Source organism: Plectropomus leopardus, chromosome 10 (assembly GCF_008729295.1).
Source record: "Plectropomus leopardus isolate mb chromosome 10, YSFRI_Pleo_2.0, whole genome shotgun sequence".
Classification (NCBI taxonomy): Eukaryota; Metazoa; Chordata; class Actinopteri; order Perciformes; family Serranidae; genus Plectropomus; species Plectropomus leopardus.
This window is the reverse complement of record NC_056472.1, coordinates 23,790,773-23,804,741: the sequence shown is the minus strand read 5'-3', so window position 1 is coordinate 23,804,741 and position 13,969 is coordinate 23,790,773. Positions and strand designations below refer to the sequence as shown.

Genomic DNA, 13,969 nt, shown 5'->3' with positions numbered 1-13,969 from the left:
CACCAGTCAACTTGTACTGAAAGTTTACAATCATTTCTATGAAAACATGGATGGTTAACATATATCCTTCCCCCGGCAGCACAGAAGATCTCTACAATCAGCACAGTTTCAAGGTGGACACCCAAAATTAGTGACACTAATTCAGTGTCTGACCAAATCTCTCCCCTTCTGCTCCTGACTTATGACATCGAGGATACAGTTGACCTTTGACTTCTTGGATAAAAAATGTTCAGGCTTCATTATTATGTTTTATTAGGTATTTGTATGAAATCTGAGCATATGAACTCTTAAGTTCTGGCCAAAAACATGTTTTATGAGGTCACCTTGAGCTTGACTTTTAACCCCCAGATTCCTCATTCTTGAGTCCAAGTGGACGTTTTTGCCAAATTTGAAGAAACTCCCTCCATCTTCAGATATTGCATTCATGAGAATGAGGTACATGCAAGGCCTCTGTGAGCTTTGATCATCAAATTCTAATCCATTCATCCTTGAGTCCGTTCAAACATTTGAGAATTTGAAGAATTTCCCTCAAGGCGTTCTGGAGATATTCACATTCACAAAAGCGGGCTGGCCGGTCAGCCAACAAACCATAAATATAATGTCTCCGGCCATGGTTACTGCCACTGCGGAGGCATAAGAAATGTTTGTGTGATTTGAGTAAGATGCAGTAGTGGAAAAAGTATTCAGAATGTTAACTTAAGAAAAAGTACAAATAACATAATCTAAAAAAAAAAACTCAACTGTACCGAAAGTATCAAAAGTAAAATAACTTATGAAGAATGGCTCCATTTATAGTGTTATGTATATTATTCAGTTTTAATCACTTAGATGTCAAAGGTAAAAGATAAATTTATTGTCATTTTTTCTTAAATGTGGTTTAAGAAGAAATTAAATTGTAGTTGATCCTAAATCCTGCTATATCTTTTTGGCATTGAAGGAGGAGTAGAGGAGTCTCACAGCCTGGGGAAAGAAGCTGCTCTGTAGTCTGGTTATTCGGCAGCGGATACTTCTGAATTTTTTTCCAGCTGGCAGCAGGGTGAACAGACTGTGGCTCGGGTGGCTGTTGTCTTTCAGTATCCTTTGGGCTCTGTGCAGACACCTCACTTCACCGAGGTCACTGATGCTCTGTAGATGGGAACCAGTGATGTTCTGAGCAGTTTTACTCACCGGCTGTAGAGCCGTCCTGTCCAGCCGTGCACGAACCATGCCAGTTTGTGATGTTTCCAGTCAGTATGCTTTCTATTGCTCCTCTGTAGAAGTTAACCAGGATCTTGCTCTGGAATTTAGCCTTCCTAAGTTTCTGTAGGAAGTAAAGCCTTTTCCATGCTTTTATAATCTGGGTGGTGATGTGTGATTTTTTTCATGCTTTTATAATCTGGGTGGTGATGTGTGATGACCATGATGGGTTCTCAGTGATGGTAATTCCAAGGAACCTGTAGCTGTTCACCTGCTCCACCTCAGCTCCTCTGATGTAGACAGGGGTGTGTGTCTTTGCCTCCTTCTTCCTAAAATCAGCAATCAGCTCCTTGGTTTTACTGACGTTGATCAGTAGGTTGTTCTCTGTGCACCACTCTGCAAGATTGTTGATTTCCTCTGGTATGAAGTCTTGTTTGCAATACTGCCGATGATGGTGGTGTCGTCCACATACTTCACATTAAGAGTTCTCCTGATGTCTGGAAGTGCAGTCATGGGTGTACAGTGTGAACAGAAGGGGCTTGAGCACACAGCCCTGGGTGGCTCCGGTGTTAAGCACTGATGTAGAGGAGGTGTGACTGCCAATTCAAACTCTCTGGGGTCTGCATGTGAGGAAGTCCAGTATCCAGTTGTAGAGTGCTGTACTGAAGCCGAGTGTTTAGTTTTCCAATAGCCAAGTCTACATATTTCATATACTAATCTGGGGGTGACCTCAAGCTCACCTGGCTAAGTCCTTTGCAGCAGCCTAGGTTCGATTCAGGCCTGCAGCCCTTCGCTGCATGTCACCACCCCCTCTCCCACCTCTCCTGTCAGTCTTCAGCTGTCATCTCATTAAATGTAAAAACACCCCAAAAATGATCTTAAAATAAAAAACAAGCTTTCCTTTAAAGCCATATTTTAGCATGCTAATAGTCTGCAGAATAAAATATGGTTAAAGTACAAAATTACTTGCCATTATTCCTTTCCCTCCTCACTCTGTTCTCATTCAAACCACAGTTTGAAATGAAAATCAAAAGTCAAACACATTTTCTTTTCTTTATTACAAATGTTTCATATACAAAACCAGAAACTATACAACATTCACTGATTTTCTTTTTTGACCTTGGGGCTGAAGAAGGACGACATCGTCTTCATGCCAGTCTTGTCCACTTTAGCGAGAGATTTCTGAGCAGCAGTCATCTTCTTGGGTGGCTGGAAGAAGGGAGGATAAAAATCAATAGAATAACTCGACATCTTTGCACAGAGAAAGCAGGGAATTCATTACGTGTCATGAACTTCAATTCAAGCTGAGAAAGTTAACAAGGTAGGCCCCTTTGACCTGTGTGTGTATGCTGTACAGACAAAGCTTTAAAAAAGCACTCGATACACAAGAGCTAAGCTGACAATCACTCAAAGTTTTCAACAACAGGAAAGAAAAGACTGGAAAGACTAAAGCAAAGAAATGACCATTAGCCGTTACATAATCCAAAGAAAAGATGATCAAAGCCACAGATTTTTGTTGGGTCTGTTGAGGCAGACTCACTTTCCGCGCAAAGTCTGCACTGTTGAATTTGGTGTAGTCCTCTCCGGCCTCCACCGGTTTGTCTGAAAGTTTCCGCTTCTGCCAAACGAGGAAGTAAGACAAGCTTTTTATGACAAAGAGCACCACCAAATTTTTGGTTATTTTTAAACCAAAGACACACACTGCTACAAAGTAAGAATGACATCATAGTGTCGATGAAAAGGTCCTTACACACAGGCAAATGCCACCATGTTAGTGAGGCAGAGGACTTCAGAAACACTGGATTTGACAGCATGCAGCCAGAGAAGAAATGTTTTACTGATAGACTAAGACAGACACGAACATACCTTGGAGGGGGGTTCTGTCTCGGTTGGGCTTTTGAGCTCTGGTAACCTGTGTCGCAAATCAAAAATCATGACACCTCGGCACTCTAAATCATCCCAACTTGCAGATATAGATTTAGATATCTAAACTTACTGAAGGTGTTTGAGGAGAGCTTTGCTGAGGTCTTCACTGATGTACTCTGATATCAGCCCGTGAGCATAGCGCAGATAGTCCTCTGTATAATAAAGACAAGAGCAATAAGTGCCAGTTATTAGCAATATAATCCTGCTTTGTTTTATGTAGCTACATGTTAAGAGAATGTTTTAAGATCATAACCCATAGATACAAACGGTGCAATATTACTGCCATCTAATGGTCAACATCCTCTCTGCTGCTTGTCTTTTCACAGGAGACTCAAACTGGAGTTCCACACAGTAACAAAATGGGATTCCTCTCGAGTGAAGTGGCCTCAAGTTGAAGCGACTCACCCTCGCAGTAATGCGACTCTGACTTCACTCTGACGTATGTTGTGGATTTGACGCCTTCTCCCACGGAGATATTCCTCGCTTTCAGCACAGTGGCAGTCTTCTCCACCTACAACAGGTAAAAAAAAAAAACAACACATATTTAATTCCACTGTGTAAAACCAACCGTGTGTTTTCACATGAAGACACGGTTTCCCTAATATTTCTGTATGACAGTTTCTGACAGTAGAGATGCCGCAATAAGGACATTTTTTCCACTGATTACACCAGACATTTTACAAGAAAAGATAGTCATCAAGGATGCTCGATATCTGTAGAGTGATATATTAAGTTTTGGCTAATGCAAACCAAACCTCTCCAACATCTGAAGCTTAATGTAACTTGTGAAACAAGTGGAATCATGTTATAGTCACAGGAAATGCAATACTGTGGTCAGTGAGATTACCACGATCGTTCATCAAAAATACATCTAAAAACAAGAAAACGTTAATTTTTGGCTTTTTTTTTAAAAAGGCAAATCAATTTGGAATATTGCAGGGAGTTATATAACAATTCTCCAACTTCTTAACGTGTAAACGATTCATTTTCTCTCATTTACTGTATCAGGTTCCCTACTAGCATTGGGTTTAGATGTATAATGTGTATTTTTCTGCTACTAGAGGTCTCTCAGCAAGAACAATAACAACAGACAGAGCAATCCTTCATCCGGTCAAAACGTATGGATAAGAACAACCAAGACCTAAAAGGTGTAATGTATGAATGGGGCTTAAAACTGGATAAAAAATTACTTTATGACAGCTTCTGGTATACAAAGCAAAAGGAATATAATGCCAATGATAGGGGACAGAGACCAGTGACACCATGATTAAAATTAAAGATTTCTCTGGATTTGAACATTTGCAGTAATGTAGGTATACAAGTCAACATAACAAAATTGGTCTGGTGGTTTTTAGACATTTTAATGTAGAAAAATTACATTTTATATGTTTAAATCCAAAATATTGCCAAATAGGTGCTTTTGCTTTTCTCTCTGACACCAAATCCTCTGCCACCGTCTTGCCTGTCCGTTGTCAGACTAAATAGCCTATTGATTAATGAAAATTTTTTTTAAAAAACAATAAGCAGAAAGATGGAGTTTGCAATGGCAAATAATGTAAACAGTCGACCGCAGCAAGCCCATGTTGCAGTAAAACTATCTTTAGACCAGCACGTTTAAATTTCATGAAAAGCGGTAATGAGTCTTTTATGTACCTTTTTCTTTAGCCAATTCATCGTCTTCTCTTGACTGTATCGATGGAACTTTACTGCTCCCACCTCTGGAAGTATAAAACACAGCATTTATACAATGCAGTCAGCATAACCTCTTAGTTGAACCATATTAGTTTCAAAAATAAAACGTACCTTTTTCCTCTGCAATGTGGTGCAGGGAGGCCAGGGAACGTTTGCAGCTCAGCAGCCTTGAGCAAGCTGGGAATTCTTCATCCATAACAACCTGATCCACAGGCTGGAACTTCCCCTGAGCAGAAAAAGACAGGAAAAAAACGATAAAACCGATATTATGATTTCATGTGTGAGCTGTAAGTTAGAAAACTGAGTCCTATTTACAGTAATTTATGTGCTGCTAATTGACAACTACTGCTGATCCTATTCAGCTAGATAACATGCAAACTCTGTTTTTCTTTTGAAACAGAGGCTAAATTGGGTTAATACAAAAAGAGGTTAAGAGATTCATTATTGTTAGGCTTTACTGGAAGCAGTAATATTACATATAGTCCAAAGTAACATTAAATGCAAGCATCACAATCCATAAATTACTCACTCTTCAGTCCACTTAAACTGATTAATATAAATTAATTATCATCTAGGAGCGTTAACATATATTTAGAAATATTAGTATATAAAATAAGTTAGATATGCAGTTTAGAAATAATAAACAGGAAATCTGGATCCAGTGTGCAGAAAAAGACTGTATTATACCACCATGATCGGCATGAAAACGTCATTGGAACAGCAGCATTGATATTGTCGCAGGTCTCTGTTTCTTACCTCTTTGCCAGATTTAATCAAATAAGGCAAAATTAGATAGAGAGGATCCATTGGTGTCACAAAGAGAAGTCTCCCATCTGTGTAAAAAAATAAAAGTAAAAACACGTTTATAGACATCGTCAAATTCTGAGCCCAGACCACAGTTAGGTAAATGAAAGTGCAGAATTTCTAAATAATTAGTTACACAAAATAAACATCATTGACTTTCTCTATATATACTGTGTTATATATTGTAGCATGATGAACATACTTATTTTTATATTTTCTGTTTGGCTTATAATTTCTTTACGTTTATGTATAAGAGCAACTGTTACATAACCCAGTCCTCCCTCGTGGATCAATGGAGTATTTTTGATTGATTCAATACAATTTACACTTTAAAATAATTTGATCATCTCAAACAATGTTACTGTTTGTCACAGACCTAATGGTGAGCTTTTTTTAGTATCAGCAGTTCCTCTTTCTTAGTGTTTGTCTGTACTTGGTGTACGTCCTTATAGTACTTGGGCACTGTTCCTTTGGATGTGGTTAAAAAATGTATGATTGGTCTTCTATGGACCTTTGTAAGATGAGCCAAGCTGTTCTGCAGCTCAGAAATACAACAAACTGGAACTAAAGGTGCTATGAGCCACCTTTGTATCAGTATTTGTTATTATGATTAGGTTGCTTCGGAGTTTACAGTGTAGTGAGGAATGAGACCAACCTCTCTGTACTATCTGTCCAACAAACCAGGAGTGGAAATCTTCCTCAAATGCTTTGACCTCAAACAGCTGAACATCGCCACTACTGAGCATATATAGAGATGCCGCATCTGCAGGATTAGAAAAAAAAACAGGAAATTAGTTACTTTCACTACTACATCTGCAAACGCAGTTCACAAGACACACAGTTAGGCTTGTCTCTGATGTGATGTTTTTCATTTTACACATATCCTCATGTTTGAATTGATCATATGTTGATTTAATGCATCTACAAATAACAAATGTATTTACATACAGTGTTACTTACTAAAATGCATTGTGTGTATCCTTGAGGTTAAACAAATGTGAATGAATTTAATTCCTCATAAAACATTTGCACAAGAAGAAACAGGAACCAACTCAGAGAAAAACAGCTATTCCTCTAGCACTACTGGAGGTCCAAACTCCACAGAGAGCATTCACTTAATCAAAGACTTAATAAAGAGAGATGTTCAAAATTATAGTACAAAATTATTTCAGTACATCAAATGTGAATATATGCTTATTTTAATAATCTTCATTGATAGTAAACATAATATTTTTAGGTTTTTGACTGATGGTCAGACAAAACAGGCAATTTAAAACTTCCTCTTGGGCTATGGAAACTTTATTTTTTAATTGAAAGACCTGAGATTGCAGCCCTAAATAGTATTTACAACACAAACTGCTCCCAACAAGTAGATGTTGTAGGGTCCCTTCAATACGAAAGGAGATACATGAATAGGTATAAAAACTCTTTCATCCCTCCGTCAGTGAATATTTTTATATCTAATTTTGCATTTTGTTTGTATTTTTATGTGGCAGCCTTTACTGTCAAGACAAATCTCCTAAGAGACATAGTAATCTTGATGTGCATGTGAAGTTAACAATAGAAAAACACAAACCTGTAAAGGGATTTCTCAGTCTCACAAAAGCTGGGTCACTGTCGGGCTTCTGTGTGTCGATGGCAGAGTCTGCGGACAACAAAACAAAAGTAAGATCCATGAAAACTATCTATGCTAAAAGGTGTAAAACCATTCATCAATCAACTTTATTTATATAGCACTTTAAAGGGCAACAATGGCTAAAACAAAGTGCTATAAATCAGGGCAAATAAAATCTAAAAACGTAACACATAAAACAAAAACAATACAATGAATAAAAACAGCAGTCATTAAAGCACAATAAAAGCGAGATAAAATCAGATTCATTCAATAAAATCAATGTCTTATGCTGGGTCGAAGGCCAAGGAGTACAAATGAGTTTTCTCGGAGAAAACAAAGTATTGTGTGGGAAAGTATCACTGTCTGCTCTGTAATCTGAGAAAACATCTGCCACACTGACATTAAACCAAACAAACGTTCATTTTGTTTTAGTAAACCAACAGACTACGTTAATTTACGCATTGGCGCATTATTTCCTGTATTATGTGGCTAACGTTAGAGGCAAGCTTTTCTGCCATTAGTTAAACATCATAACGGTAATCGATGACAGATATCAGGGCCAATAACTTCGCTATGGTTACCTGCGTACATGAAGCTAGCTAGCTTAGCCTCGTTTGCACATCCTCAATGTTTTTATCGCACTGCTTTACCAACCTGCGGCAATGACAACCCAGCTGTCATTATTCACAATAGGCGTTCGCTTCTTTTTAGTAGTCATTTTGTGTAATTCAGTTTAACAGGATGGATTTCTGCTGCTCTAAAGTGAGTATATTTGGGCTGTAAACACTCGGCCGCTGAGCGTGACGGCTACTTTTAGCCTGACGACATGAGCTCAGAAAAGGCGCCTCTCTCTGAGCCACTTCCTGCGTTTGTCTTTTAGGGGAAAACAAAAACATTCATAATGTGGCTTTCGGCTCATTACCATATTTTTTTTTAAAACAAGCGATACTAAACACGTGTTTTAAACATAAGTTGATATTTCGGCGTCGTAATAAGCTAAAAAAGAGGCAAAAAAAGACTGTTGTGTGCGTGTAATTAAGCGTGTTCACCCTGTTTATGATGCAGTGGAACATTCCGGACTGACGTTACGTCAACGTGTAGTTTCTCACTATTTTTTCCCCACTTTATTTATTGTGTACAAATTCATTTACAGAAATACAGACAAGTACATAAACAAAAAATGAAACGAGAAAACTAAAACTGAAAAACAAACAAAAATAACGATAATAGTTATATATATATTTTTTCATAATGCCAGAGTTTGTGTCATATGCATCATATTATAATGGTTTTAATAAGGGCCTGTTCTTTATTCATCAGAGGATGAATGTGGCTCGGGTGTGACTTTATTTTATTTATTTATGTATTTTTTTTAAATTTTTTTTTTTTTTACTTGACCCTACCTGAAGCTACAAATATTTTTGATGATCCTGATTGATTGGTTGAAAATGCATGACCCTCCCTCCACCGCAAATAACCTTTAAAAAAAAAAAATGTGGAAACATTACAAGAGTGAAAAACTGTTCACGACAGTGGCAATGTCTGTAACTTAGCATAGCCCGTGTGATTTGATTTAAAAAACTTACCCATTAATGTTTGAAAGTTAGAAGTTGAAAATGAAACCCTGGAGTTGGAAAAAAGCATGTTTTTTTGTTCTTTGCAGGATCTAGTTAGTGTAAACGGTTCATTTTTGGCAAAATTATAAATGAGAGGTGTAGAGTTAAATCATTTATAAGATGGACATCTACATTGGGCATGATGTGTTCAAGGACCACTGAAATTTGAAAATCCAACAGCAATTTCTGTTTGTTACATTTTATGGCTATGACATAAATGGTTTAATTTTGCCCATTGTTAAATGAAAAATGCCATTTAAACCCGCCACCTGGATTTGGGGTTCCATGAATATTTAAAATGAATTGTCAAATGAATTGAAATGTCTCTCCCCTAAGCCAAAACTTTAAAAAATAGTGCTCAAAAATATATATAGTGCTCAAAAATATATATATTTGGCATGCCTCCTCCGTTTTTTTCACCACCTCCTCCCTCTCATAAATAATGAACAGTCCCTAACTTAAATGTATTAATAGTTTTTTTGTTTTAACATTATATAAAATGGTGTTGTAATGTTGAAATTCATATAAGTTGGTTTAGTTTCTGACCTTTTTTTTCTATGAAAATGGAATTTCTCGAAAATTATAGTTGTTCGATTATTTTCAGTCTTATCTCGACTAAAGTATAGAATTCCTCATATTTATTTCAATATTTATCCTTAAATTGCGTTTTTAGAAAGCTGGCAACATCAATTCAAAACAATGTGTGTGTATATGTTAAAAAATGAGAAATTCTCTCACATTTATAATCAATGTTCAGCTTGAATCTTTCTAACAAAACCTTTACTGGATAAATTCTATGTAATACCTTGAAGGATACTTCCTTAAGCTTGTTCTTAATCACACCGTTTATCACAGAATAACAGGTAGATCTACAGCATCACAGTTTTATACCAGTCACTTTCTAGTATAGTATCCAAAACAATAGCTTTGGTTTTGCAGGTATTTTGAATTTATCCAGGAATTATTTGTAGGTTAATGTGCAGTTTCTCTCTGATGCCGCTAGAGGTCGCTCAAGAGCCGTCATAATAACAACAAAGCATCATGCAAGGTTTGTCCCGCACACTTTACCTCCCAGTCTTTTTGCTTTTATCTCTGAAACACACACACACACACACAATTCGATCTCGGAAGATCGAATGGGATATATAGATATATATATATTTAATAATTTCTTTGCAGAGAGCCAAAAGGTCTCTGCTCTCAGGTTGCAGGTTGTTTGGTGACCAGTTGTCCTTTGGCACACTGGCACACAACAGATTGGGGGATCCATCTGTCCTTCAGTAAGAGGAGGGCATCTCTCACACGCTCTCTCAGGATATGACACTGTGTGTGTCCCAGTTGGTTTTCAGTGAGTCACTTCGTTGTTTTCCTTCTTGCACTGTTCATGTGCATGCTCAAACGAGGATGTGTAGGATGCTCCAGTGTGTTTTCATCCCCAGTAGATGACTATAGCTGTGTCATCAGTTTGTTTAACTGTTCGGGGGTCCCTCTGATATGTTTGTGGAGCCTTATTTTTTTTAGTTGTCTCCTAAAGACACCCACAGCAGAGCCCATTAACAGGTTTTTAATTAGCTTGTTTTGGTAATGAGGAAGGGAGGGATTTGTATGCTGGTTGACTGAGCTTTTAAACATCGCCAGTACAGTGTCCCTGTTGGGAGCAGCGTGATGTAGAGGAAAACTGGAGCCTACGCAGGCTGACTTATGACCCGTGTTTCTCTAACTTACTCATTTTAAAGGATTTAGAGGGATATATTGACAGAAATGGAATAAAGTATAAGAAGTGTGTTTTCTTTAGTTCAGTGATAATAAACTTCCAACTCCATGGGCAAAACTGGCCCCAGATAGGGTGCCGGGTGGCCCCCCAATCATTTTCTAATTCACAATAAAGTAATTCACACTGGGAATTGTTTTTGTACTTTTAGGTGCCAGAGTGCATAAAACAACATCAAAATAGAGCGTGTTTGTCAAAAAAGTGCAGGTGGAGAATCCCCTGCACCCTCTGACAGCGGTCTTTGCTAAGCCCCTAATGTCCTAAAATCCTAGAAACATCCTAAAATCAAGAAATGTCCTAAAATCATATCAACGTCCTAAAATCTTAGAAACTTGATAAAATCCTATAAACGTCCTAAAATCTTAGAAACATGTTGAAATCCGAGAAATGTTCTGAAATCTTAGCCCTCCCAAGAAATGTCAGACAGTTTGGCCCCTGGTTCAAACCTCCTAAAGGTCTGGATCTCATGTTATTAGAGAAAAAAGGTGAGCGCACATTAGCAGGTGCGAGGCCAAACAGCGTTGGAGAAACACAGATTTTTTCACATCTGGAACCTGATTTCATCATCGGCAGTCACTTGCTCAGCTTTAGCTACGTTTAGAGAAAAATCCTAATTCAAGGGCAAACTAAACCATTTTTCCCTTTTATGCTGCTTGCAGACTGTGAGATTTGAACAATTTTATAAGTTTGGTGTAAGCTACACTTTTCTACATGCATCTTAATAAACTCAGGTATGACAGCAGTAGTGGTAAGAGCAAAATGTAAATAAACAGATCAAGCCCTCGCTATAGTGGCATTTTTGTGTCATACAAAGTCTGAAGAAGAGGAGGAGGATAATGTGGATGCGGTCGTTGCTGGGGAAAAATTGGCACATCAATTTTACAGCAAGAGGTCAAAGTTAGTATAAGGATCTACAAGCATTTAGCAGTGTGGCACTGATCAGTGTGTCATTTTATGTAATGTAAAATCATTTTATTTAGACAGTGACAGTGCACAATTAAAAAAAAAGAGATACATTGTACCAGGTTTTAGCAAAGCTGCTATTTTCCGCAAATAGTACCTGGGCATGTAGGTTTCATGCTGCATTGCTATTGATTGTTATTGGATATAGGGCATAAGAGCAGTCGATGCTCATCCCAAATTTCTGACACTGTCAGAATTTTATGCCAGGCTGTCTTTGATCCCATGACCATAACGACGACCTTTCCAAAACCTCTCTCATTTTGTACGAAGGACCACTTTTAGAGCTACAACCAAAGAATTTGCCACACTTTTTTACATTGTTCATCTTTGTCTGGGACAGCCCAAAAATCGGACAGTGTATACCCGGCTTAAAGGGAAGAAAGAGTGACCTCAGGGACATTTCACTATTTTTTATACAAAATGCAGTATTTCAGTCCCCCGCACTTGATGAGAGAGACCTCTGTGGATAATTTGGCTCCTAGTAAAAACCTTCTGCATGTCTGGATCGTTTGAAAATAGGCGAGCAGGTGAAATGCCCATTTCTGACATGCCAAACAGCATAGGAGAAACACTGATTTTTAATGTGAAAATGCTTTATTTAGAGTTTTACCAGTTCTTAAAACACGGTCTGTTTGTATTGGAGAGGAAGCGACTTCTGTGAATTATTCAGCTCCCGGTATAAACTTCATGAACACTAAAATAATTCTAACCAGGAGAAGTTTCAGCTGGTTGCAATCTACAATCCTCACCACTAGATGTCACTAAACCCCCCTAAATCTTACACACTGTTCCTTTACAGTCACTTTTTCTGCATTTTAAGTTTATTGTGTCTTGAATCATATTCTTTGCTCTTTTTTCATCCATTAGAAGATGTTGCCTCGCAGGCCCATTTGCCTATATTGAGCAACACATGCTCTAACACTGTCTCCTCCTTAAAATCAGTTAGATTTATGTTGCTGTAGTCTGTGGCAAAGAGAGCGTGGGTGAGATATTGTCTGTGAATTACTTGTTTTATGGGTCCCCGGAGTATCATACACAACAGTCTGTGCGGCTAAACAGAATATTCCATGAAAGCTCTCTTTCTTTTTGGGCTGCTTGAGGGAACGTCTGTGTTTCTGACTGCCAGCGAGAACAACAGCGGCCTTTCTGATACGCTGGACCACAGACAGCCCCAGAGAGCCGAGTCCTCTGTCACCAGCATGCAGACGAGAACAAAGTGGATCTAAATTTAGGCCCAGATATGGCTTCTGAGTCCGAGACCCCGCCATCCTTTTTTCCAAACCCAAATCCTCATCCATCATACGTCCAACAAAGAGAAATTCAACAAAGTCTGTTCTGTCTATCTCCGCCTAAAGCTCCACTTCCTTCTTTCCCATGTAACGTACTTTTGAGCTTGCAGTTTCTTGTTAGAAATAAGATGATTCCAATAAACTTCTCTGTGGAGGTAGGAGTTTATTGCAGCCAGCAGGCGTCAGACGGTTGGTCACACTCTGCTGAGCACATTGAACAGCCCCATGGTCCTATCCATCTCTGTGGCCTCATTTGTGGTGGTCCAATGCAGGGCAACTGGTTGCAGCTTACATAGCCTGGAGCTGTCACGTCACCACCGTCACCACCGTGCTGTCACGTCACCACCGTGCTGTAGGAGAATTTTTTTTTTTAGCTCTTCATCTTTTAACCCATTTGAAACCTGAAGCCTACATCACTTTTCTCAGACGCCTTTCCCAAGTATTTATACCTTTGAACCCTGAGCATATTTGTGTGATTTCTTTCAAAAACATGGGAAAAGGGCAATAAGCAACATTACTAATAAATATTTCAGTAATGGCAAGAAATTAGTAGATTTATAAAATTGATTTCAGAAAGCTAGGGAAAAATGTCATGGGGAAAAAAACAAAAACGCTGGGGAAAATGTAATTATAATTATCATACATTTTTTCAAATTTTGTTACATAATCATTATATTTCAAAAGTTTTTTTTTACAGGTCTTTTTATTTTAAATTTAGGATTTAATTATTTTATTTTATTTATTTTACAAATTTCTGGTAATTTTTCTCACACTCAATACCAATTTCTTGCTCATTTTTGGGTCATTTCTTCTTTCACTGCCCATTTCCTTCTTCCCATGTTTTTGAAAGAAACAAAGCCAGTTTGTTTGGTTTCAAAGGGTTTCAATTACTTTTGCATCACTTCTACCAAAGAACCACAGCACATTGCATTCCTTACATGTAAAAAACCTGCTTGGCAAAAACCCAGATTGTTATCTTCAGGAGCTGATTTCAAGAGCAGCCATAATCCCAATTTTTAACTGTCATGGCTGCCAAGAGGAGCAGGTTATAAATAGAAAGACAACATCACTCAGGGTGCCACTTTTCTTCTGTATAGATACAGACATGAGCTGTTAT

At 38.0% G+C, this 13,969-nt stretch overlaps 1 protein-coding gene across 2 annotated transcripts; it reads right to left on the bottom strand.

Annotated features, from left to right (window-relative positions):
• Window positions 1–2,215: 2,215 nt before the first annotated feature.
• rnaseh2b (ribonuclease H2, subunit B) lies at window positions 2,216–8,041 on the bottom strand. Of its 2 annotated transcripts, XM_042494986.1 has the most exons (11): window positions 7,868–8,041; window positions 7,175–7,243; window positions 6,254–6,361; window positions 5,551–5,627; window positions 4,906–5,020; window positions 4,756–4,820; window positions 3,508–3,613; window positions 3,173–3,254; window positions 3,043–3,088; window positions 2,717–2,794; window positions 2,216–2,385 (listed from the first exon to the last, which is right to left on the bottom strand). In XM_042494986.1, the coding sequence occupies exons 1-11, from the start codon at window positions 7,929–7,931 to the stop codon at window positions 2,275–2,277; spliced, it is 921 nt and encodes a 306-aa protein (XP_042350920.1). In that variant the 5' UTR covers window positions 7,932–8,041; the 3' UTR covers window positions 2,216–2,274. The 2 variants fall into 2 exon arrangements, with proteins under 2 accessions (XP_042350920.1, XP_042350921.1); XM_042494987.1 differs by lacking the exon at window positions 2,717–2,794.
• Between the last annotated feature and the right edge of the window lie 5,928 nt (window positions 8,042–13,969).